This window comes from Delphinus delphis, chromosome 6 (assembly GCF_949987515.2).
Source record: "Delphinus delphis chromosome 6, mDelDel1.2, whole genome shotgun sequence".
Taxonomy (NCBI): domain Eukaryota; kingdom Metazoa; phylum Chordata; class Mammalia; order Artiodactyla; family Delphinidae; genus Delphinus; species Delphinus delphis.
Genome location: NC_082688.1, coordinates 36,779,456 through 36,802,849, shown reverse-complemented (window position 1 = coordinate 36,802,849; position 23,394 = coordinate 36,779,456). Strand labels below are relative to the sequence as shown.

The 23,394-nt window shown below is 54.7% G+C and overlaps 2 protein-coding genes across 7 annotated transcripts in view; both read right to left on the bottom strand.

Annotated features, from left to right (window-relative positions):
- Window positions 1–331: 331 nt before the first annotated feature.
- TPM2 (tropomyosin 2) lies at window positions 332–8,063 on the bottom strand. 4 transcript variants are annotated; one of them, XM_060014551.1, is made up of 9 exons: window positions 7,731–8,056; window positions 7,168–7,293; window positions 3,949–4,082; window positions 3,733–3,850; window positions 3,565–3,635; window positions 3,030–3,105; window positions 2,787–2,849; window positions 2,559–2,628; window positions 332–475 (listed from the first exon to the last, which is right to left on the bottom strand). In XM_060014551.1, the coding sequence occupies exons 1-9, from the start codon at window positions 7,842–7,844 to the stop codon at window positions 393–395; spliced, it is 855 nt and encodes a 284-aa protein (XP_059870534.1). In that variant the 5' UTR covers window positions 7,845–8,056; the 3' UTR covers window positions 332–392. The 4 variants fall into 4 exon arrangements, with proteins under 4 accessions (XP_059870534.1, XP_059870532.1, XP_059870535.1 ...); XM_060014549.1 differs by lacking the exon at window positions 3,030–3,105 and adding an exon at window positions 3,350–3,425 and having other exon boundaries at window positions 7,731–8,046; XM_060014552.1 differs by lacking the exon at window positions 332–475 and adding an exon at window positions 487–1,590 and having other exon boundaries at window positions 7,731–8,063.
- A 5,380-nt stretch (window positions 8,064–13,443) lies between these two features.
- TLN1 (talin 1) overlaps window positions 13,444–23,394 on the bottom strand; it is a 31,856-nt gene continuing 21,905 nt past the window's right edge. For all 3 annotated transcript variants that reach the window (XM_060014536.1, XM_060014535.2, XM_060014537.2), the window contains 22 exons: window positions 23,221–23,361; window positions 22,946–23,127; window positions 22,613–22,745; window positions 22,294–22,395; window positions 22,038–22,208; window positions 21,803–21,952; window positions 21,594–21,695; window positions 21,395–21,514; window positions 20,485–20,631; window positions 20,148–20,314; window positions 19,856–20,039; window positions 19,640–19,765; window positions 19,419–19,535; window positions 16,321–16,506; window positions 16,085–16,192; window positions 15,454–15,559; window positions 15,130–15,254; window positions 14,903–15,028; window positions 14,707–14,769; window positions 14,414–14,596; window positions 14,137–14,265; window positions 13,444–14,007 (listed from right to left, as the gene is read on the bottom strand). In XM_060014536.1, coding sequence (XP_059870519.1) covers window positions 13,882–14,007; window positions 14,137–14,265; window positions 14,414–14,596; window positions 14,707–14,769; window positions 14,903–15,028; window positions 15,130–15,254; window positions 15,454–15,559; window positions 16,085–16,192; window positions 16,321–16,506; window positions 19,419–19,535; window positions 19,640–19,765; window positions 19,856–20,039; window positions 20,148–20,314; window positions 20,485–20,631; window positions 21,395–21,514; window positions 21,594–21,695; window positions 21,803–21,952; window positions 22,038–22,208; window positions 22,294–22,395; window positions 22,613–22,745; window positions 22,946–23,127; window positions 23,221–23,361 — 2,994 coding nt within the window. In that variant the 3' untranslated portion in view covers window positions 13,444–13,881. The remainder of the gene's footprint in view (window positions 14,008–14,136; window positions 14,266–14,413; window positions 14,597–14,706; window positions 14,770–14,902; window positions 15,029–15,129; window positions 15,255–15,453; window positions 15,560–16,084; window positions 16,193–16,320; window positions 16,507–19,418; window positions 19,536–19,639; window positions 19,766–19,855; window positions 20,040–20,147; window positions 20,315–20,484; window positions 20,632–21,394; window positions 21,515–21,593; window positions 21,696–21,802; window positions 21,953–22,037; window positions 22,209–22,293; window positions 22,396–22,612; window positions 22,746–22,945; window positions 23,128–23,220; window positions 23,362–23,394) is intronic.

The window sequence follows — 23,394 nt, the reverse complement described above, 5'->3', positions numbered from 1 at the left end:
CTCAAGTAAAACCTATGTAGCTTTGCAGTTTTGCCTTCCAGTCGTGCTGCCCGGCCCAGCCACTTGCTGGAATGGGGCAGTGCTGCTGAGAGCAGCTCCTTTGCTCTGTGGGGAGTAAGGGCCAGATGTTCCCCCAGCCCTGCCAGGCTTCTCTGCTTCACACAGCCTGTTCACAACCCCTCCTCAGTGAGCCCAGTGCCCCACTCCTCTGGCTCACTCAGGGGTCCTTCCAACTCCACTCTTCCCCTGGGGCATCCTCTCTACCTTCTCCACTTTGGAAAACCACCACCACCATCCCCAACACCCAAGAAAGGCTGAAAGGGCCCCGTGATACTGGTAACATCAGTTTTATTCAGTGGCAACTACAGCCTGGCTGGGGGCAGGGCCAGCCCTCACAGGTTGTTGAGCTCCAGCAGGGTCTGGTCGAGGGTCTGGTGGATCTCCACGTTCTCCTCCTTGGCACTGGCCAAGGTCTCTGTGGGGGGAAGCAACCCGTGAGGTTGGTGGGGGAGAAACATGGGGAGGCATGGACAGGGGATGTGACAAATAGACACGGAGTGGGTTGGAGGCACAGGAAGACCCAAACATTCAGGGATCTGAGGACCCTGTGGGTGGGACAAATGGATGGACTGAACAAGTCAGACAGGGATGCCTCACTCAAGGCTCTGGGGCCGTGGAGGTGGGATGGGAAGGCCTGAGTCATAAACTAATTTACCCTCCTTCTTTAAAAGGTTGAAGAGAGTTGGAAGCAGGAGGAAAGACAAAGACTGAGCCAGGAAAGGGAGTGTCAGACAGACAGACAGACAGACAGACTTGAGGCAGAAAACAGACCTGCAGGGAAAGCCCCATGGTGCTGCCATCCAGTGTCTCTCCAAACTTCATCCCAGACCATTCACAACCTTCTCACCCCTCCCCTGCACCTCACCATTCCACTTCCCTTCCAGTCATTCTTTTAGATCCTGGAATCACAGCTTGAATGCTCCAAGGGCAGTGACATGCCTGGGTCTGTAGAAGGGCGTGTGTCTCAGAGGCACCAGAGGGCCCGTGGTTGACTGACGTGGTCATATGTGCCCACATGCAGCAGTGAGAGTCATGCAGATAGGGTTCCGGTGTGGGCCACAGTGGTTTGTGGGTGAGATCAGTAGGGGAGGGGTGGGTCACAAGATCGGGGGTGCCCGTAGGAGCCAGGGTCTCAGCAGTGAACCAGTGCTCTGTGGGGGTGATGGAAGTGCTCTCTGGAGGGCAGGAAAACAGCATGGAGACCAAGTTGAGTTTATTAAGCAGCAGAGAGCGGGAGAGGCTGGCGGGTAGAGGGAGGAGTGGATGGATATAGAAGGATGAAGCAAATGTCAGGGTGGGCGGCAGCTGTGACGGGAGCTCTCCTAGGCTGCGTCCAGCCTGGCTGTGCAATGTTGGCAATTTCTGCTCCTCCTGCTTGCCCCCCTCCCCATTACAGAGAATGGAAAGGAGAAGAGAGAAGGGGCCGCGGGCTACACTGGTGAGAGGCTCAGAGGGAGGTGATGTCGTTGAGTGCGTTGTCCAGCTCCTCGCTGATGGCCTTGTACTTCATCTTCTGTGCATAGACTTCGTCTGGGGGGTCCAGGGGAGTGGGGCCAGGTGGGAGTATGGGGAGAGGGAATAGAGGGAAAGAGGAACAGAAGGAGAGAGGGTAATGGAAAGAGAGAACAAGAATCAGAGAGAGGTGGACGAAGATGGAGTGAGAGAGACAGGCCAGAGAACAGGCTGGACAGCTGTCAGGGCCCCCTCCTCCCCTCTCTTTACCCCTATGTCTTTTGCTCTTTTCTGTACCCCAAACTGGTGCTTCCCCCCAGGAGCTCCTGCCTCCCCCAGGGGCCTGGGGGCACAGTGCTTTGCATAAGCAGGAGTGCTTGCTTCAAGGGGAGGGCGCTCAAGCCACAAAGTTCTAAAGTCCTAAAGTTGGAGAGAAAACTGAGGCTTGCCTGAGAAGGCTGGAAGCAGAGAAGAGGGCGTTATGAAAGTGAAGTGAAAAGGAAAGACAGCTTTAGGCACAACGTTGTCGGTAACAGTGAGAAGCAGCTACAGACTAGCAAATGCCTGGATGCTTGTTTTCACCAAATCTAGCTTCAAAAAGTATCTTCCATTAATGTTATCATGAAAACCTAGATAGTAAACCAAATAGCTCTCTATTTAATGAAGAAGGTGCTGCACTTGGACACAGAATTGTCTAGATCAGTGCCACGCAGAGTGCGGTGTGAGGACCAGCAGCATCTGCACTACCCGGGAGCTCGTTAGACACAGATTCAGCCCAAAGTCAGCAGTCGCTTCAGAGCAGCACCCAGGAATCTGTGTTTTAAAAACTCTGAGGGGATTTCCATGCTCACTCAAGCTCGAGAAGCACTGGAGTGGACGGGGCTACATCTACCTGGATGGGAGGCACAGACCGCCAGAGTCTGTGGAGTCCTAGGTGGTCCAACCCTAATTTACCACTGGCAAGTATCATGGGCTGGGAAGATAAGTCATGGGGAATATGGACCTATTTTAAAAGGTTCAGGGGTACAGAGGAATATCCCTTTTACCTTCCAGGTCATCAATGGTTTTCTCCAACTTTGCCACCGACCTTTCGGCAAACTCTGCTCGGGTCTCAGCCTGGGCATAAAGGCAAGATGGGGAAAATGACAGGAGCTTAGGCCCTCCCAGACGCTATCAACTTTCTCTTCCGTCCCTGTCCCCAGATTCCCTGCCACAGGAGGTCTCTGGCGGGTACTGGGGGGCTTGAGGGGGATTTGGACTGGAAGGACTCTCACCTCCTTTAGCTTCTCCTCCAGCAGTTTGATCTCCTCTTCATATTTATCTTCTTTGGTGGAATACTTTTAGGGACAGACACATGCCATCAGTTCATCGCCTCCACAAGTCCTTCATTTCTCCACGGAGCCCCACAGGCTACTCCTGATTTTGTCTCCATCAAACATCCGGCCCTGCCCTGCCTGGGCCCATCGCCTCCCTCCCCTGAAGGACCCCATCCTCACTGCCCCTCTACCCCCCTCTACCTTGTCCGCTTGGGCTTCCAGGGATTTCAAGTTGTTGGTAACAATTTTCAGCTCCTCCTCTAGGTCCCCACATTTACTGCAGGGGGTGTGTGGCAGGGTGGGGTGTGAGGGCACAGTGGGGGAGACAGCGGAGATGGCACAGTGGGGGAGGGGTGGAGGAGAGAAGAGAAGAGCAAAGTTGTGAGAGTGACAGCAGGCAGAGTTTAGGAGCCCCAGGCCCTTCCCGGCCCCCAGCAGGTGAGGGAGAGCAGCCTGAGATGGAGAGGAAGGTGAGCCTAGAGAAGGTGCCATTGCCCAGAAAGGTCCAGAGAGGTGACTACCTCCTCCTCTGAGGCCGTCAGGGACTTGAGGGCCTGGTCCATGGTTCGCAGTTCCTCCTCCAGCTGCCTGGCTCGGCTGGGGGCAGCACGTAGGGGTCAGAGGCAGGACCCGTCCCTGTGATCCCACGCCTGGGAAACTGCCTCCCCACTGTGCAGAGTGCCCCAGAGCCATGGGCTCAAGCCGAGTTTCACTTGCCGCCCTGTGGTGTCCTCACCTCTCAGCCACCTCAGCTCTCTCTTCTGAGCGCTCCAGCTCTCCTTCCAGGATCACTAGCTTCCTGGCCACCTGTGGGGATGGGGAAGAGAGGAGGAGGAGATCCATGGTGAATGACTGGGGGTGTCTGGGACTCGGGAGTGAGAAGAAAGTGGGGCAGGGCTCTCACCTCCTCATATTTGCGGTCTGAATCCTCAGCGATGTGCTTGGCCTCCTTCAGCTGCATCTCCTGCAGCTCCATCTTTTCCTCATCCTTCATAGCTCGGTTTTCGATGACCTTCATTCCTCTGAGAGTCAGGGAGAGGAGTAGGGGTCGGGTTAGGACCAGCAGAGACAGGCTTCCAGCCCCCTCCCCGGCCCACCCTCTGAGGACCCCCCTGCCCACCTCTCACTCTCATCAGCTGCCTTCTCAGCCTCCTCCAGCTTTTGCAGGGCTGTAGCCAGGCGCTCCTGCGCCCGGTCCAACTCCTCCTCTACCAGCTGAATGCGGCGGTTCAGGGAGGCCACATCTGCCTCGGCCTGTGAGTCAAAGGTCAGAGGTCAGAGAGGCTTTGTCTGCCTTGAGGATCAGAGAGGCTTCAGAGGATGGTTAAGATTCTTGTCAGAACGAACCTAGGTTTCCTGACCTCCAGAATTTCAAACTATTTTTTTTTCCCCCAAACCAACCATCTTCTGTGCAGACTCTGTGCTCCAGCCCAAAACATGCCCTCCTGGACAAGCTCCACTCCCCTGCTACAGGGCCTCTTCTAGCACGGTGCATAATCTCCAATGGTTATCTGCACACAGATCCCTCCATCCCTCCTGAGAGCCCTCCAACTGCTGGGACCAGGTCTGAGGCAGCCCTGACGACTCCTCAGCAGAGCCTGGCCCAGGCAAGGGGTGGGGAAGAATCAGGCCAACCAGACTGCAGTGCTGCTAAAAACCGCCAATCACAGAATCAAACTCTGTGATGTCACTCGCTGCCAGGCAGACCCCTAGCGGGAGGCTCCGGAAGCAAGCCAGGCCTATTTAGGACACCCTAGGCTGTACCAAGGGTACTCCCTGCCAATGCCCGAGGCAAGTGAGGTCGGTGCGAGGGCAGTGTGAGTGGCAGATCAGCCACTGATCCTGCAGTACAGAGGCAAAATCATGGTGGTTTTGGAGAACGTGCACAGAAACAGACGATACCTTGAGAAAGAGAGGACAGAGCAAGAAGGGCCCCAATAAAGGAAAATGAGAGAAGTAGTGCAACTTGGTGTTAAGAGCGTCAGCTCTGAGTGACACTGTTGTCTTTGAGCTACTTGTGTGGCCTTGGGTAACTTATTTAGTCTCTCTAAGCCTCAGTTTCCTCCTTTTTAAATTGGAGTTGACAATAGCAGTTCCTACTTTGTAGGCTGTTCTGAGATAATGCAGTGCTTCTAATACTGGATTAATAACAGGATCATCTGGGAGGTGCATAAAAAATACCAGGTTCTCTAGCTCCATGCTGGAGCCACTGAACTGAGATCTCCAGGGCAGGGGCTTGGAAATCTTTCCATCTTTTTTTTTTTGTGGCATGTGGGCCTCTCACTGCTGTGGCCTCTCCCGTTGCGGAGCACAGGCTCCGAACGCACAGGCTCAGCGGCCATGGCTCACGGGCCCAGCCGCTCCACGGCATGTGAGATCTTCCGGGACCAGGGCACGAACCTGTGCCCCCTGCATCGGCAGGCAGGCGGACTCTCAACCACTGCGCCGCCAGGGAAGCCCTTTTTTTTTTTTTTTTTTTAAAGCTTCCAAGGGATTCTGATGATAAGCAATCTTGGGAAATAGTAAAATAATATGCAGAAAGCACTTGAATATGTGCCTGCAGAGTCCACACCCCATAAACGTTAGGTTATCCCTTGTCTCTCCCTCAAGGACAAAACACAGAAACCGCGAGATTTAGGATTGGAAAGGAGAAAGGACCAGTGTAGGGGAAGAAGAGAGTGACAGGGAAGAGATGGGTGGCAGCACTGGGGGTAGAGGGAGTAGAAAGCAGGTCCTGAGTGATAGTGTAGGACAGGGGAAACAACACCATATATAGAAAGTAGTTGCAGCTTATCCTCCAGGTGCTGAAGGCCACCTAGAGTGACAAGAGCCCATCCTGGGCACAGGGCCATATGACTCAATGTGGAAGGATTCTGGGACAGCACTGGGGTTGGTAAGAATGACTCTGGGGGACACTGGAGGTCTATTCTAGAGCGAGATGAGACTCTGCAAAAGGGAAATTCTTCATGGTAGTGGGGTGACATGACTCTGGAGAATCTGGGAAGTCCTGGGGCCCGCATCACAGGAATGACTTTTGCCATTTTCTGCTTCTCAAGTTCTTCCCAGTTACGGATGCTGCCCTCTAACTGCAGGACAGGCAGTGCTGTCCCCTCTGCACAAATGAGAAGCAAGAGAGAAAGGAGAAACTGAGGCACCGTGTAAGTTAAGTGCTGTGTTCAAGGTCACACAATAAGTTTGGGCACCGTTTCCTATCTTCTACTGGTGCTGCTGCCCTGCTTCCCCAGCTCTGTCCCTGTCTTCCCCTCCTCCCTCCAGCCCCCACCTAGCTCCTTGGGTTTCCAGTCCTTACTCCAGCTGCACTGGGCCTCAGTTATTTATAGAGTGTCAGATGCCCAGGGTCGTCTTCACTAGCAGCTGCAGGTCAGTTCCCTCCCAAGTGCCAGGGCTGGTGAAGAACCAAAACCGAAGGCTGGAGGTCAGAGAAACCAACCTTGGGGCTAGGGGGGGATGGGGAACAAGGATAATGGTCAATACGAACAGTAATGTCATCTCTGATCTCGGATGTTCAGACCGTGCGTATGCGAATCCCCCCATCCACCCAACCGCAGGCTCATCTTAAACTTAAGCCTGGGTGGAAGGCAAACGGGGAGCATGAGGCAGAGAAAGTACCATGTCCAAAGTCTGATGGCCGTTCTCCTACCTCGTGGGGGGAGGGGTGGGAATGGCAGGAGATGGAGAAGTCTGGTTAGCGGGTGGGGGGTGGGCAGAGGAATCTCCGAGTGAGCAGAACTTGCCAAGGTGGCTGCCGTGGTGTTTGTGGCTCTGTCCCTCTGCCCCGTGGCCTGGCATGGTCTCAAGGCCAAGAGCTTAATGAGGGTAAATGAGGGACCGACAGAACCTGAGCTGGCGTCCCAGTGCACAGCAGGGCCGCTGGAGCCAGAAGTCAAGGCCAGGGAATTTCTAATGGCCCCCCCGGGGGTGTAGCTCAAGTCAGGGCCCCTCTTTGAACTCCTCTCCCCTTCCCCTGCCCCGCACCCCGAAAAGGTAGCTGCAGGCTCCTTTCCATGTTCAGCTGGGGGATTAGTTGAGATGGATGGTAAATTCTTGTACCACCCACCCCCGCGGTGACTCATTGCTTGGTCACTGTACACGCTAAGAGCTGGAACCAAACGAAATTACAACACTGTGTCCTCTGGGGGAAGTGGGAAGTGGTTTTGATTTACCCACTGTCTTGGATTATTTGTGCCAGCTTTTGCCCTAGCCTGGGTTCCTGAGAGGAAACGGTTTCTGTCCTGGTGCTGAAGGTCCCCTCCATCCCCATGTCTGGGACCCCTCCCAGTGCACTAACTCTCCCACCATCCCCCAGGTCCACACTCACATCGGTGGCTTTCTTCTCAGCCTGCTCCAGTTTCTCCTGGGCATCCTTCACTGATTCGGAATACTTTTCCACCTCGTCTTCCGTCCCTTTCAGCTTCTTCTGGAGGGCCTGCTGCTCCTCCTCCAGCTGGGAGAGAAAAGCCTCAGTCAGCCAGGCCCAGGCCCAGGCAGGAGGCAGTGGTGCGTGCGAGGGGGTACTAAGAGATATGTAGCGGCTGTCAGGGAGGAAGAGGGATAGCAGAGGAGGGACAGTGCAGCCAGGGGTGTTGTAGGGACCTGGCGGGAGGGGAGAGAGAGCTTCCGACCCCAAGGAGCAAGGGCCATCATGGCTCTGCAAGGGCAGGAGTGGAAAGGGGGGGACCGGGGCTCCCCAGGCTATGGCGGGTGAGATGAAGCGTGGCTCTGGCTAGGGCCCTGAGGGGTACCGTGAAGGCCCAGCAGCCCTCACACTGGACAGTAGAGAGCCTTGGACAGCCCGTCAGAGGCTGGGGGGCACCGGGCAGGGCCTACCCCACCCGCATTGTGGGGTGGCGGCAGGGGATGCACCGGGCCTGGGGCCCCCACCTGCTTGCAGCGGTCCTCAGCTTGCTTCTTGTCGGCCTCAGCCTGCTCAGCGCGGTCGATGGCATTCTCCTTGTCCAGCTTTAGCATCTGCATCTTCTTCTTGATGGCGTCCATGGTTGCGGTGGGAGACCGGCCGGCCGGCGGGCTGTGGGGTGGACCGGGCTGACTGGGCTGGCTGCGCGAAGTGGTTGCACGGGTGGCAGGCGAGGAGGACCAACCGGGACTGGGATGTCCCAGCCGCGCGGGCGCCTAAAAGGCGGGGAGGGACCGGGCGGAGCCGGGGGCCAGGACCGTCCCCCACCACAGCCCAAACCTTGTAGGGGCAGAAGCGCTGCAGGGTCGGGGGGCGCGGCCACCCCGGGCGCCCACCCCCTCGGGGCTCCGCCTCTCCCCCCTCCCTTTCCCCACCAACAACCCCCTCCCACGGCCGTCTGAAGGGAAAGTAGATGGAGAGTCTGTCGAAAGAAAACACCGTAGCGTTGCAGAGGGGAGGGGACCCTGGGGCTGGGGGCTCCGCGCTTCTTCTGAGTGACAGCCCAGCCCAGTGGCAGCTGCGGCTGGGGGCCCTGGGGCTATTTCGGGGTTTGAGCTCACGGCAGCTGCCCGGGCGCAAGGACCGGAGTGTCCCCCCCATCAGCTGCAGCAGCCGCTGCACTTAATTTAGAAGTTTCCTGTAAATCCCCTCGGATTAAATGTCTCTTGGAAGGCGGGGCTCCTCCGCCTTTCGAGTGCCTCAGTTTACCCTGAGTCCCAGACTCTGGGTTTGCGTTACCGACGTGGCAGTGATAGCGGAGAGTCTCTCCAGGGACTTGGGGAAACTGAGTCAGGAGGGGAGCCCAGAGACCCAGTCGCAGTGCGGGGCGAGGCCCGGCTGGCTGCCCCCGAGGGCGGGCCTGACCTCTCTTCCCCCTTCCAGCCCCTTCCAGCCCCTGCCTCTGGAGCCAGGGCCCCTCCTCCATGGTCGCCGGGACTCAGAACCCAGCTCCGTGCCCCGCCTGCCCCACCCCCACGTGCCCCGCATATTTTCCACGCGGCTTCTGCCGGGCAGGACGCGGCGCGCTCCCCTCCCCCGTCTCCATCCCCTCCCGGGACGCGTCCCTCTGCGTCCCTTCCTTGCCCCGCTCCGGGCTCCACCGGCCCCACCGCCCCTCCACTCACCCCCACCCACCCCCGCTCTCGCCTAACCTCCCCGTGCGCCCTCCCTTCTCCTCCCCTTCTCCCGGCGGACTCTCCTCTCTTCCCTTGTGAGCCAGCTTTACGCTGAAATTTCTTTTCTGCCCTTTTTTGGGATATTTCCCGTGGGGAGGCGGAGCCGGGCTGGGGCGAGGAAGGCAGGGGCGAGGGTAAGAGTTACTGAGCTGCTGGGCGTCAGGAGCTGGGGGTGCGGTGTCCTCTAGGACCGAGGCCACCAGAAAGAGCTCCGGGAGCTGGGGCCTAGGGTCGGGAAATCAGAGGCACGGGCGCCAGGCTGTTTTCGTTTTTCTCGGGGTGGGGTGGGGGGAGAGGAAGTGGAGAGCTGCCTTGGAAGGGGGGAAAGGGGAGACCAGGCGGAGGAAGCCTTGCTCCCCAGGGGCAGAGGGGCGGGAGGCCTGGCTTTTGCTGGCGGGTCGGGAACTGTGGGAACCATGGGTCCCGGGCCCCGGGTGAGATGGGGGCGGGGAGGGAGGGGGCTCTGAAATGTATTTAGATCTGCTTAGGCGACTGCTGCTACACACGGAACAAAACTGATCTCGCGGTGTTCACTCCGTCTCCTTGTTTCCGCAAACTCGTGAGAGTCGCTTCCATCCACCCTGTAGCCAGTGCCAGACCCCTGGCTGGTAATCAAGAGCTCCCGTCCCTCACTTCCCACATCCACTTAATCCTGTAGGTTCTACTTCCTACAAATGAGGTTCCTCCTCTGAAGTCTCTGGGGTTGCCTTGGGCAGCTCCTTATATTACCTCCTGCCTGGGTCTGTTGTGGTCTTACTCCTGGTTCCCCAGCTCTCCTCCACATTGTTACACAAAAGTCTTTTTTTAAAGTTGGTGCAAATAGGACCCTAAAATCCTCCCAAACCCCTCCCTTCGCCCTCCCTCTTTTGATGGGAAAAATCCACATCTCTTAATATGGTATATAAGGCCCTTTGTTTTGGCTCCTGCCCACTTCTCTAGCTCTACCTCCTTTCATTTCCAACCTCACCCCCAGTACACAGACTTGTACTTCTGTGCAGCATTCATACTGAGCTAAGTGCAGGAACTGGAAATCACCATACTTCTCTTGAAGCTTCCACCTTTCTGTTCTCTCGCTAAAATGCTCTTCCCTTGGCTGATTCCTGGTGGCTGTAAAGACCAAGTGGCAGCTTTTCTGGGAAGCCTTCCCTAGCCACTTGTCCCAACCACCCTTTCCACCTAATAGGTGCATGTTTTTGGTGAAGGCTCCTAACTGACATTCTCATAGTCCCTGTTATAACTGTCCTTGTACCTGTTTGCCTCCTTCACTGATCTCCAGAACAGGGACTGTCTTTTTCAATTCTGAATCCCCAGTGTAGCATAGCATCAGGCATAGAGTTGGCACTTGGTAAACATTTGCCGGGTCAATTTTTTGTGCACCAGGTTCAGAATTCACAAAGATACTATGTGGATCTAGGGGAACTCATGGTCTAGTGGGCCAATTCTCAAACGTCTTCATCTTAGAACCCCCATACACTCTTAAAAATTGAGAGTGGCGTTTGAAGATCCAAAAAGCTTTTGTTGGAGTCATATCTATCATATCTATCAATCTGTCAATACTTACCATATTAAAATGGAAACTAAGAAAAAATTTCAATATTGATTAATTCATTAAAAGTAACAGAAACAAACCCATTACACATTACCACGTTAAGATACTTTTAATGAAAAATAACTATATTCACCTCCCCAAATCAGTGAGAGCATGGCAGTTATTTTACATTTTTGCAAATCTCTTTAATATCTGACTTAATAGAGGACAACTGGATTCTCAAAATCTACTTGAGCTTTCTATCGGTTGCTATGTATTGGTTGTTTAAAGTACCGTATAGGAAGAGAATCTAGTTTCACACAGATACGTAGTTAGAAAAGAGAATAGTATATAGCTGACCCTTGAACAAGACAGGGGTCTCTGAAGTTGTAAACCCATAACTTAACCCTCTGTATGCTCGGTTCCTTCGTCTTCATGATTCTGCAACCCTGGATTCAACCAACCGCAGATCACGTAGTACTGTAATAAACTAGTCCACATATAAGTGGACTAGTGCCGTTCAAACCCATGTTGTTCGAGGGTCATTGGTATTTGTAGCCTTTTTGTGTGATCCTGGATATTCTTCTTTGATGCTACATCAACACTTGACAGATGGTATGCTCTTAAGGGTTAGTTGCAATGAAACTATATCAATAACCTTTTTGTACAACGTTTCATTGTAACCAATTAGTCTGTATTGCACTTTGGTTGGATCTTTTACCCAGGGATAATTGTGTAACATCAAGCACTGGTCATTTGGAAAATGATTCACTGAGCTATGCAGATGTTTCAAATGTCAATACATTTCATTATATATTATTAAAAAAATCATGATGGTTTCAACAGAAAAGTTTAAGTGTGGGGAAGCTGTAAAGCTCATGGCAGAAACAAGTTTTCTAAAATTCTAGTTTTCACTTGAAAGCTTGAATTGGATCATTGGCAACAAGTACCGTCAGGTTTTTCCCTGAAGTGACACACTCTGGTTTTTTGTATTGTTTTTCGAGAAAAGACCTGCCAGATACCCAAGTCTGATAACCATGGTTTGTCTGTCAGTCATTCCTGCAGGTAAATGTGGCGCTCCATGAAAAAAGCAGCTAGTCCAGCTCACAACTCAAAGAATTGTCTAGGTGCTTTCCTTTAGACACCACCATACTTCGGTGTGCAGCAGAAGTGCTCTATGCATACTTCCCAGTTCATCACACAGAATATTGGAAAGACTTGTTGCTAAAGGACTAAGAGTTAATAAAATTAATATTTTTTTACTGCCTCATCAAGGACATTCTTAAGTAAGAAGCCAGCACTTATTTCTTAAATTGCTAGTGCATGGTGGTGCAGACTACAATGACTATTTGTAGTACAGTTTGGGCTACTGCCTTGATTTGTACTAAGGCAGTTTATCCACCAATGTTCTTGCACCGTCAGTGCAAATGTTGACACTGTGAAAAAGGAAAATAATGTCTTAGTATTATTATGAAAATAATCTTGACCTTATGGACCCCTGAAAGGGTCTTGGGAACCTCTAGGGGCCGGAGGGCCAACCACAGTTTAAGAACTGCTGATCTAATGGGTATTCAAGTCTCTCCCCAGAAGGCTCCCTGAGGCATCACTAGTGAGAGGTACGTGATTGGTCACAATTCCTGAGGATATGGCAGGGAAGTGGTAGCAGGAGTCAGCAGCTGTCCTGGGCTCATAGCTGGAGGAGTTCAAATAGTCTGGACTACCACTTGTTGGGGAAGTTTTAAAAGGGGTTTGATCTCTAAGGTCCTCAACGATGCTAGGACATTGTATCCGGGGTTAGGGGGCCACAGCAGTACGTATTGCAGTTGCCAGTCTGCGTCAGAGAGGTGATAATACGTCTCTGTTTTCCAGTGCTTAGCATGGGCATGGCTTAGTAAATATTGAATGAATTACTCACAGGCGACAGGAGTGATGGTAGGAAGTTGGCACCTCCCCTAATGGGCAGCCCTGGAGAGGACAAACTCATTCTGTCTACTTTAAACTTACTCTAATGGTATAGGAGTAGAGGATGTCATGGCTTCAAGGAGGTAACAGGAGGTGACAAGAGTAGCAGCAGATGGGCGGTAATTGTGTTCTACTTGGAGGGAGAAGCAAGGAAATAACTGGGCCCCAGGGCTGGTTAAAGAATCATGCATGAAAGTAGCGGCAGATCTGAGAGGACTGCCAGGTGGTCCATGCAGTGTGGGCAGTGTGGGCAGCGTGGGCGGGTGTAGAAGGAAGTGGAAGCACACAGCACCCACCTCCCTGACCGCTTCCCCCCACTCAACCTACAGGTTAGCAGGGCAGCTGGAACAGGGCTGCGAGCACCCGCCTGGCCACTAGGGGAGCTGTGGTCTCTGATTATGCGGCCTCACACTTGGGTCCGGCTTTTTCAGTTACTTTTGTTCTAGCGCTATTCTAGGCCGGTGCAGCAGCAAGGCCTGGGAGGGCCTGGAAGTGCCCAACCCAGTCAACAGTTGAGCCTACCTGAGGCAGCCTCAGGTTGGATTTTTGCTTGCTAACTGCCTCAACCAAATCTGTGGCCACAATTCTCTTAGGCCCAGACACTTGTATCCATAGGCTTACTGTTTTCAGCAAAGCTGCTTTTTGAAAATTCGGATTTGGCGAGGGACTGGATTTGTTCACGTACTCTGAGCAGTGATGAAGCACAGAGTGTCCCTTGCAGCCACAAAGAGCAGCGGCAGCTGCTGTCCCAGCAACAGAAGAATGACACTTGGTGAGGCGTAGGCGCTGGCCAGTGAGCTGGGGACAACAGGAGTGCGACTCCTCGGGGACAGCTTCCCGACGAGGATGACTTCAGGGATCTGGGTGCAAGTAGGAGGAAGGGGCCTCGGGGCAGACTGCCGGTCTGCCCCCGCTCCATTTCTGAGCCAGATCAAGTGGGTACAGAACTGAATCCCACTCTCTCTGCCCTGCCCTGGGGGAACCTCCTCATGAAGCCAGGCAGAGGCTGCAGGCAGAATCACCTTTATTGGAGCATGACCTGTCGGGGGCTTGTACCCTCACGGCCCCCACCGCTAGCTGGGGGGTGGGGCTCGCCAGTATCAAAAAGGAGGAGAAGAGCAGAGGCTGTGGGGACTGGCTGGAAGCTGCTGGCGGGGTGCAGCGGGCTGGGGCCCTGGCAGGTTCAGACTGAGGTACAGCAGCGTTAATAATACTCTTGGAGCGTTAATACTCTGGGGAGGGGCAGGCACTTAGGGGGCCCTAGGGCATGAAGGCACTTGGATCCGGGAGGGGACAGGGGATGTGCAGTGGGACTGGGCAGGGCCAGGCCCGGGGTCTGGCAGGCCCTTCGGGCAGTGCTGGGGCGGCAGGCTGGGCCCGACAGCCCAGAAGGCTTTGGTGGTGGCAGGCACAGTCTCTGGGCTGGGTCTGCGTCGAACAGAAGCAGCTGCCCTAGTGCTCATCTCGAAGCTCTGAAGGCAGGAACTTGTACTGCTGTTGCCGGATCTGTGCCAGCTTCTTCCGCGCCTCTTCCAGCTCTCGTTCCTTCCGAAGCATCTCTTCCTGGGCGGCAATGATCTGAGGGATGGAGATCAGGGACTCAGGTCAGTGCGTATGTGCCTTAGGGTTTAGGGTTGTTGAGACCGGCACGGGCACTGGGACCGCCCTGCTGACAGTGTCCCTCAGAGTGTCTGGCACAGAGCTTACCTGGGCAATGCCCCCAACCATCTTCTCCTTCACCACCACTGTCTCGTTCTCCTGCTCTTCAAAGGCTGCAGCCTTCTGTGCCGCCTTCACCAGGTTATCCGAGGCTCGTTTCACTGCGTTGCCGGCAGCCTGGGTAGAGAGAAGGCAGCATGAGTTGAGAACTCAGGTAGGGTCCCAGCTGAGAGAGTCCCTCAACTCCCTCACAGAAAGCATGCCTCGGGGGTGAGTTTAAAGCAGCACAGCTCAAGGTACAATGGGATGGGTCAGGGTTCCTCACCTGAAGCCGTTTCATTGCCTCAGAGTCCTGGTCTGCCTTGACCTTGCAGGCCACGAGGAGCTGGGCTGTGGAGGCGGCGACCTGCTTGGCTGATGAGATGAGCTTCTCCTGGCTGGCGTGGCCTTGGACAGCTGCATTGGCTGCCTCACACAGATTGTTGGTGGCTGCAGCCACCATCCGGGCCTGAAACAGGGAGATTAGATTACAATATGCCTCTTGCTCTGGTCCATGCCCTCTCCAGCCTTCTCAAGTTTCTGAAGCTCAGAGGGATGTAGGGGGAGTTATACACTCACGGCAGAAATGAGGCCCTGGGACCACTGCCCATCATCCAGTGCATTGGCTGGAATGGCGCCCACCTGTGGAGGAAGGCGGGAGCCTGCTTAGACCTGTGCTCTCCGCAGGTCCTAAGGGCCTCCCAGCTACAGTGCAGGCAGGTGTGGACGGCAGAGCTGCTGCCGTCCCCTTTCTGCTGGCTGTCGGAGTCCTTACCTTCCCTTGGGCCACCAGTTCCCTCTGGGCGGCTGACGCAGCCTTCACCAGGGCACTGGTGGCTGCTGCGATGGACTTGGCAGCTTCTAGTATCTGTTCCTCGAAGTTCAAGGACTCGTCCGCCTCCTGCAAAGAACAGACGAAGGTTGCAGAGAGAGATGGAAAGTAAGAGGGGCTGAAGGTGCAGATGTTCTGAGGGTAGGGGAGAGGGAGGGAGCAGGACTGACCTTGGGTTTGGCCCGGGGCTTCAGCTGCTCCAGCTTTTTGGCTGCAGCCTCAATGGCAGCCGCAGCTCCCAGGAGCTCGTTCTCAGCAATGACTGTGGGGTCCTCTGGGTCCACCCATTCTGTTCCTAGTGGGACAAAGTGGGAAAGGAAGAGGCTAAGGCAGAGCAGGGAGGTCAGGGGCACTGGGCAGCACGGTTACTAGCACCGGGGCCTTGGCATCTGTGAGGACTATGGGAAGAGGCCAGCTCCGAGCAGACTACCGGAAGTAGAGGTCTCCCCGGGACAAGAGTCTCCCTTCCCTCCCTGCCCCTGGTCGCCCCTCACCCTTCATGGCCTCAGCAGCCTGGATGAGCTCAGTGACTGAACCAGCCACACGCTTTGAGTGCCCCGTCAACTGCTGCTTCAGTTCTGGGCTGGGCTTCTGCAGGGTCTGGGGAAGACGGGGGCAGGGAGCAGGGAACATCAGATCTTAGCGTCTACCTTGACCTTTGAAAAAGGGCAGATCAAAACCCTCCCCACCCCGCCCCCATTCCTAGACCGCTCCACACCACAGCCTCAAACACCACACAGCCTATGCAGGTGGACTCCAGGCATCACACGGCACACATGGTGAAGACAGTGGGGCTGGGCTGTGTGTCACTCACCGGCTGACAAGGAACAAGGAGAATGATGAAATGAGAAGAAAGAAGAGATGACGAGGTAGAGAAGGAGAAGGTCAGGTGGGAAGAGAGGAGAAAACAAAAAGAGGAAGAGATGAGTGGGAGAACCAAAGATGCTAAGACTGATGGGGCCCCAGTGGAAAGGAGACTTGGAAATAAGAACAGATTTGGGGAACAGATGGTGGCGTTGGGGGGGAGATTTGAACAAAAAATTAGAGAGCGGGGTCTGAGGCCTGTGGGAAGAGCACTGTGTGTTTAGGGAGGCTGGTGTGAGGAGCAGACAACTCCCGCCTTACCAGCAGCACGTGGTCCAGCAGTTCCAGGTAGCCATTGGCACATTCCTGGCCATAGTGCAGGGCTCGAAGCCGCACATCAGGGGCCACTTCTGGGTGGTAGGCTGCTTCCTATACCACCGGGTAATAGGTTAGCTTTAGGATCCTTTGGGAGCTCCCAGTCCCCCAAGTCCCTACAGTTTCTCCCTACCATGTTCTGCCCTAAAGCTGCCTCACTGCCTCACCACAAGGATGTCTACCTTGCAAGCCCGAAGCATATCTGCGATTGCACGGCGACTTAGATTGGCTGTGGCAATGACATCCTCCTGGCGACAGGAGTTCCCAGCAGCCACAGCCTTGGCTGTTGCCATGGTGATACCCTTGGTCATGCGGATGAAATCTTCCGGGGTAGAGGTCTTGGCAGGTGGCTCTGGGGAACAGAAGACCTGTTGGGGGTAGAACAAGAAGAAAAATTCCACAGTAAGTGAGGCTGTAAGATAGCACAGCAGTCATGTGATTGGTTTATTCATCCATGTGTTCACTCAACAAGCATTCACTGAATATTTATCATAGGTCAAGTGCTTGGAGACTTTCACACGTTCACAGCTAAGATAATAGAAGGCAGCTGGTCGTCATTTCTGACTGAAGTGATCAGGGAGAATTTATCTGTTTGAAATTAAAGAAGTACCTCTGAGCTGGGTTTTCATTCGTAAAGTAAAGAGAAGCCTTGACAGGGTGAGTGGTGAAGGTGGGCAAGGAGCCAGGTCTTAAGAAATATAGATAACAGGAGGGCTTTTTTTTTTTTTTTGCGGTACGCGGGCCTCTCACTGTTGTGGCCTCTCCCGTTGCGGAGCACAGGCTCCGGACACACAGGCTCAGCGGCCATGGCTCACAGGCCCAGCCGCTCCGCGGCATGTGGGATCTTCCCGGACTGGGGCACAAACCCGTGTCCCCTGCATTGGCAGGCGGACTCTCAACCACTGCGCCACCAGGGAAGCTCTGGGAGGGCATTTTAGGTAAGTGGTAGAGCATGAATAACCAGGACATCAAGTGGGAGAGTATCAAGGAATGTTCCAGAATACACGGATGAAGGAGAAAAGATTGTTGGGGTCTTGAATATCAAAATAAGGAAGTTAGAATTTCATATAATATGTAAAAGTCATAAAAATATTTTGATGTATGTGTTCATCCAACAAATTACTAAAGATCAGCTACGTGGCAGATTCTGTGTGAGGTGCTAGGAATGCAATGGGGGATAAGGTAGACAAGGCCCTTGTTCTCGTGGAGCTTACAATCTGGTTTTGGATACAGATTATACATAGGTAAACGAGCAAAGAAACTAGACTGTGAAGGAAAAAAAGAGGGTGCTGTGATGAGAAAGAAAAAGGAAGTCCTTTTTCATAAAGGTGGTCAGGGAAGGCCTCAGGAGGAGGGGATGTTTAAGCTGAAGCCTAAAGGAGTAGAAGGAACCAGATGTTCAAAAAGCTGGAAGAGAGCAAGAGCAAGGGCCTGCAGTGGGCAGAGCTGAGAATGCAGTGGGCCTGGGGCCTGGAAGGGGAGGAGAGCAGGGGCCCTGGGGCCTGGGAGGCGATGGTAAGGAGAGTGGATTTTACCACAGATGCCAGGGCAGTCACTAAAGGGTTGTAAGCACTGAAGTGACATAGCCTGATGTATATTTTTAAAAGATAATTCTGGGAATTCCCTGGCGGTCCAGTGGTTAGGACTTGGCGCTTTCACTGCCATGGCCCTAGGTTCAATCCCTGGTCGGGGAACTAAGATTCCACGAGCTGCAAGGCACGGCCTAAAAAAAAAAATTATTCTGGCTACCGTGTAGAGAGGATGGACTGGAGGGGGTGAGTGGAGTGGGGAAGCAGGGAGATTAGACAGACACTATCACATAAACACAGCTAAGGACCGATGACGGTTTGGACAAGGGGGTGGTAGCAGAGATGGGGCAAAGGGCAAATGAGATCTATGTGGAGGGAGCACTAAAAGAACTGCTGATGGGCTCAGATGTAGGAAACGAGAGAAAGATGTTAGAGCTGGGTTTCTATCTTTAGGAACTGAGTTACTAAGAGGTGCCACTTACTGATATGGGAAGATGAAGAAATGATCAGGTTTGGGAAGCAGAAAGTTAGGAATTTCAATTTAGACATCTCTAAGGAGAGGCGAAAACAGAAGATGAGAAAGACGAATTTAGAAGTTAGAAAGATGAGGGACTTCCATGGTGGTCCAGTGGTTAAGAATCCGCCTTCCAATGCAGGGGACGTGGGTTCGATCCCTGGTCAGGGAACTAAGATCCCACATGCTGTGGGGCAACTAAGCCCACGCGCCACAACTTACAGAGCCCATGCGCTCTGGAGCCCACAGCGAAAGATCCCGCATGCCTCAACTAAGACCCAACGCAGCCAAATAGATAGATAAAAAAAAAAAAAACTTAGAAAGATGAGTAGGAAAGATGAAAGTGACAGAGACTGAAGGCAGGGACACCAGGTAGAAAACTGGCACAGCAGTCAAAGTGAGGGAGAGTGCTGCCAGTGGGCCCGGAGAGGAGGGATGAAAGGAAAAGAGAACAGAGGAGAGTGGCTGGCAGGACCTGGCGATGGCCTGAATATGGTGAGTAAGGCAGTGAAGTCAAAGATGACTGAGGGAACCTTCAGGACCGGGAGGCTGTTACCATCGTTAGTGGGAAGCAGCACGTCAGGAAGAACAGCTGGTTGGGAGGCACTGCATCTCGGTGCTGACGTCAAACAGGCAGTTGGAAATAACTAAACTCAGAATTGGAATTCAACTTGTTAGAGAACAATAAAGAGAGTGGTTAAACTTGCCAAAGAAGAGGATAGAGTAAGAAGGCGATATGTGCAGTTCTGGGAAGGCCTCTACGTCTACTAGGTTGAAGGTGATTCAATGACGACTACAGAAGAGACGTGGGAGGCAAGAGAAAAGCCAGTGTCAAGAAGGCCAAAGGAAGAAAGGCTTTCAAAGAGAGGCTTGCTAAGGGAGTCAACTGCTTTGGAAATGTCTGAAGAAGATGAAGGCCAAGAAGCGGCCACTGCATGTGGCAACTAAGAGGCCATTGGTGACCAGAGAAAGTGGGGGGATGAAAGGGAGGTGTCAAACACTAGGGAGGAAATAGGTGAGGAAGGGGAAGACAAGAGTGCAGCTCGTGTAAGAAGTCTGGCAACGAGCAGGAGAGAGAGAGAGAGAGAGAGAGAGAGAGAGAGAGAGAGAGAGAGAGAGAGAGAGAGAGAGAGTGTGTGTGTGTGTGTGTGTGTGTGTGTGTGTGTGGCGCAAGTTCACCATCTATCACGACCCTGCTCTCCGACCCAAGTCCCCGATGCCCCAGACTTGCACTCACCGCCAGTTCCTGCCGTATGTGCTCAGTGGTTGCCTCCAAGGCCCGTGTGCCTTTGGTGGCCTCATCCTCCACAGCTTTCACAGTCTTAAGCAGTGATGTCACATTGGTCACCATCACCTGGGGAGCATCAGAGGAGGGAGGGAAGGAGGGATCATTTTAAGGAACAGGAGGAAGCACAATGATCCGCTCCCTCCCCAGAAGCAGCTCTCATTTCCTCCCACCTTGGCAGAGTTCTTGAGCTGCCACACGGCAGGGTCATCCCCAACTTTGCCAGCTGCAGCCTTTGTTGCACTGATGAGGTCTCCCAGGGCCTTGGCCACATCTTTCACTGCATTGATCAGCACCACCTGTGTGGGGGAGCAGAGGCTCTGGTCTGTGGGAAGAAAAGGGGGAACAGGAAGTGGTTCTGGCCAGAATTAGGGGTGTGAGTTGGATACCTGGGTCTCTGGGTCCTCGGCTCCCAGGCTGGCTGCACCCAGCTTGACCACGTCGGCGAGGCGGGTGATGGTGGCCACAGAGGACTGGGCAGCCTGTGCCAACTTCTCCTGGCTCCCAGCTGCGTTCTGCACCAGGACCTTGGTGTCCTCCACCAGCACCTTTGCAGTCTTCAGAATGCCCTCTCTGGGGGAGGGTCCGGCCCAGTCAGCTCTTCTCAGGCCTCCCCCGGCCCCTCCAGCCTCTGTGGCCCAAACCCCGCCCTGCCTCCATGAGGCCCAGTGCCCTCCTCACCGGTGGTCAGCGAAAGTTTCAGCGCCCTCTCGATTGAGTGTGCCAGCGGTAGCGAACATGATGGTGGTGTCGAGGTCGGCAATGATGCCGGACACAGCACTGGCTGCCGTGATGCAGGCCTGGGTGCCACGATTCCCGGCCTGGAGCGCAGCCAGCACGTGGGAGACCTGGGGGAGGAGAGTCATGTGGCGACTGTGGCCGGTGTCCCGTGAAAGGGAAAGGTCACCGGTGTCTGAGAGAAGGGACGGAGGAGAGGGCTGGGAAGGCTGGAGGAGGATGGGAAAGGCTGCAGGGTTGGGGAGCCTGGCCCTCAGTCCGTGGGGATGAGCTCGGTCACCTTCTCAGAGACTCGCCGGGCGCACTCTATGAGCTCCTTCTTGGTGTAGGCGTCACTGGGGCTGCACTGCAGGGCGCCTGCCTTGGTGGCCAGAGCAGCACAGCCGTGTCCCAGTTCCTGAACCCGGTGCTTGATGTGGGCACCTATCTGTGAGCAGGTGAAAGAGGGAGATGGATTTTACGAGAGGCGCTCGGGTACGTCCAGTGCGCTCGGAGGAGTCACTAAGGACCTAAAAAACCATGCACTGCAGACTGAGGAGGTAGTGAGAAAAAGCGCCCAGCACAGACTTGTCCTGTTTCACAGCCTTTAGTCAGGAGGCCACCTCCCACACATGGAAAATACTGGCCTGTGGGCACCAGCTGTGAGGACCTTGTTAAGCACGGTGAGGAGGAGGGGAGAAGCACTTCATGCTGGGGTATCTGAGTCAGAGGCCACGGCTTACAAGTTGGCCTGTGTGCAGTGCGGTTGTGGAGGGGTTTGGGGCTGGGGATTAGGTGTGTCACGCTAAGATCCATTTTTACTTGCTTTCTTGGAAAGCCAGGAGCTTAGGGAAGGAAGCGCTTCAGGGCTTTACAACAGAAGAACCAGGAAGGGAATACAGGCTTGCAGCACAGCAGAAAAGCAGCCACAGGCCCAGAAGAGGGTCAGCAGAGAAACAGCAGCAGACCAGGAAAGCCCTAGATCCTGGGCTGTCTCCTTTATGCCTGTGACCGAAGGCTTTGATGCTGTCCCTATGCGGAGCCCTGATCACTCTTTCATGGAGTGGCCCTGAGGAGGAGTTCCCCTTTCTATGAAAGATCAGAGGGGGCGAGGGTGGGACAGCCCCAGAGCCTGACATGATGGAACAAGGGGCATGCCTCTGGGGTTTCCTGTGAGGCGCTGGGGAAGGTCACAACTGCCTCCGAGTTACCTCTTCATTTTCAGCAGCCACAGCTGCAGGCTTGGCCTGTGAGGCCAAACGGCCATAGTCACTGGTCAGCTGGTTAGCGAGAGGGCCCAGCTCCTCAGGGCTGGTGTTTGACTTGGTTACCTGGAGACAGTGGAAGAAGTGAAGTTATGTCCAAACTCGACTTTCCAAGAGCAGTCCTCTTCTTCTCTCCCAAACTCACCATCTCCTGAACGGTGACAGCAATGGCCTTGGCTGTCCGCACCATAGTCGTCTGGTAATCTACGAAGGAACCTTCTGGTTCACCCATTGGTCCTTCATCTAGCTAAGGGGAGAGAATGGGGGAAGAAGAAAGATTGTTGGTCTCTGCCACTGGGCTCAGGGACCCTGGTCCACAGTAGGCTCTGTCCATGGGCACCCCAAGACTCCAACCTGGTTGATGGCCTGGGTGATGGAGTCCACCATGCCGCCGACAACCCCGGCAGCACTGGCTGCCTCGTTGAGGGTGGCTGTCAGGTCCTCCACGGCCTCTGTCATCATCTGTACAGCCTCCTCCAGGGCTTCCTGGGTGTGAGCTGCTTGCTGTGGGGCAGACTGAGTGAGCTGGGGCCCAGCTGTTCCTGCTTCTCTTACTGTAGCAGCAGCCTCTCAACCCGGCCCTCAGTACCTTGGGGTTACCGCCAGCCTCCTTGGCCGTGTACAGCAACTGCAGGGCAGACTCGGCCAAGGTTTTGGTCTGGTCCAGGAGTGCCATCTGCTGAGGATGACTCAGGGTCTTGGAGGCAGCACCCACCGCAGCCAAGGTGAGTGGCTCAAAGTACTGGGCCATCTGGGACACCTGAGGCAAGGGTTTGGAATGGGTCAGCCGGGCCAGGTACCCTGGCTTACCCTATCCCGGTCTCCCCACATGTCTCCCCAGGTACCTTGTGTCCCAGCTGGGAGGCTTCCGCCCGGGCAGCACTGGCCAGTGGCTCAATAAGATGGGAGATCTCCTGCACTGCAGTGAGCATCTGGGTATGCAAGGCCTGGGGAGGAAGCGAACTTTAGCTCTGACTGTGACCTGCAAAGGGACCCTCTAGTTGCACAGGTCCCCACTCTTCCTTCCACATCCAACTAACTAACCCCCTTGGCATGTTCCATACCCTCGATGTTTCTATGAAGCCCATTCCCAGATCCCCCACCTTCCTCAAGCCTGCCATCGCTCCTCCCAGACACCTTTCACAGAACCCCCTTCCCCCTTACCTCTTGAGAGATTCCCTCACGGGGAGCAAGCTGCTGGCTGATTGCGGCAAGGGAAGCCTGGTCTAGGTCCCGCAGACAGCTGTTCAGAGCTGCAATGGCCGCCTCACACTCCAGCTGCCCTGGAGCCTTGTCCCTGCAGACACATCACAGGCTCCAACACCAAGAACGTCTCTTTAACATAAGGCTAGCCTGCCTTTCCCTGTATCCCCCGAATCTTGGACAACAGGTGTTCTCCAACACCATCCCATCTCATTGCACCTAAGTGCCCACCCCTCCATTCTGTCACAACGTATATCCCCCAGTCACACCGGTTCTCCAGCCCACCCCCTGTACCTCATGCTTGTAATGAGCTTCTTGATGGAGTCTGAGACAGTACGGGAGTGGCCAGCCAGCACCGACCAGCGTGGGGGGTCCCGGGGATTGACTGCCAGGGCCCGGGCTGTCTGGATTAGGCCCCCCGCACTCTCCAACATTGTCTTGGCAGAGATCACAATGGGCTCCATGGCAGCCCGGCCCTGGGGAGAGGGGAAGCAGGGAGGTGAATCTCAAGACTCCTGGGAAGATGAAGCGGCAGACGGCCCATCCATTCTGCCTTCACCCGGCCTCACCTCGGGGCTGATCTGGGCGGGAACGCTGGAGAACTCAGGGTTAGACGCAAAGGCACTCAGATTTTCCACAGCCTCCAGCAGCGGGGCTGTTGCTGCTCGGCACTGCGCACGGTTCTCCTCTGTGAAGGCCCCGTCCAGCGCCTGAAAAGGGAGTGATGGGGAGGCCCTCAGGAC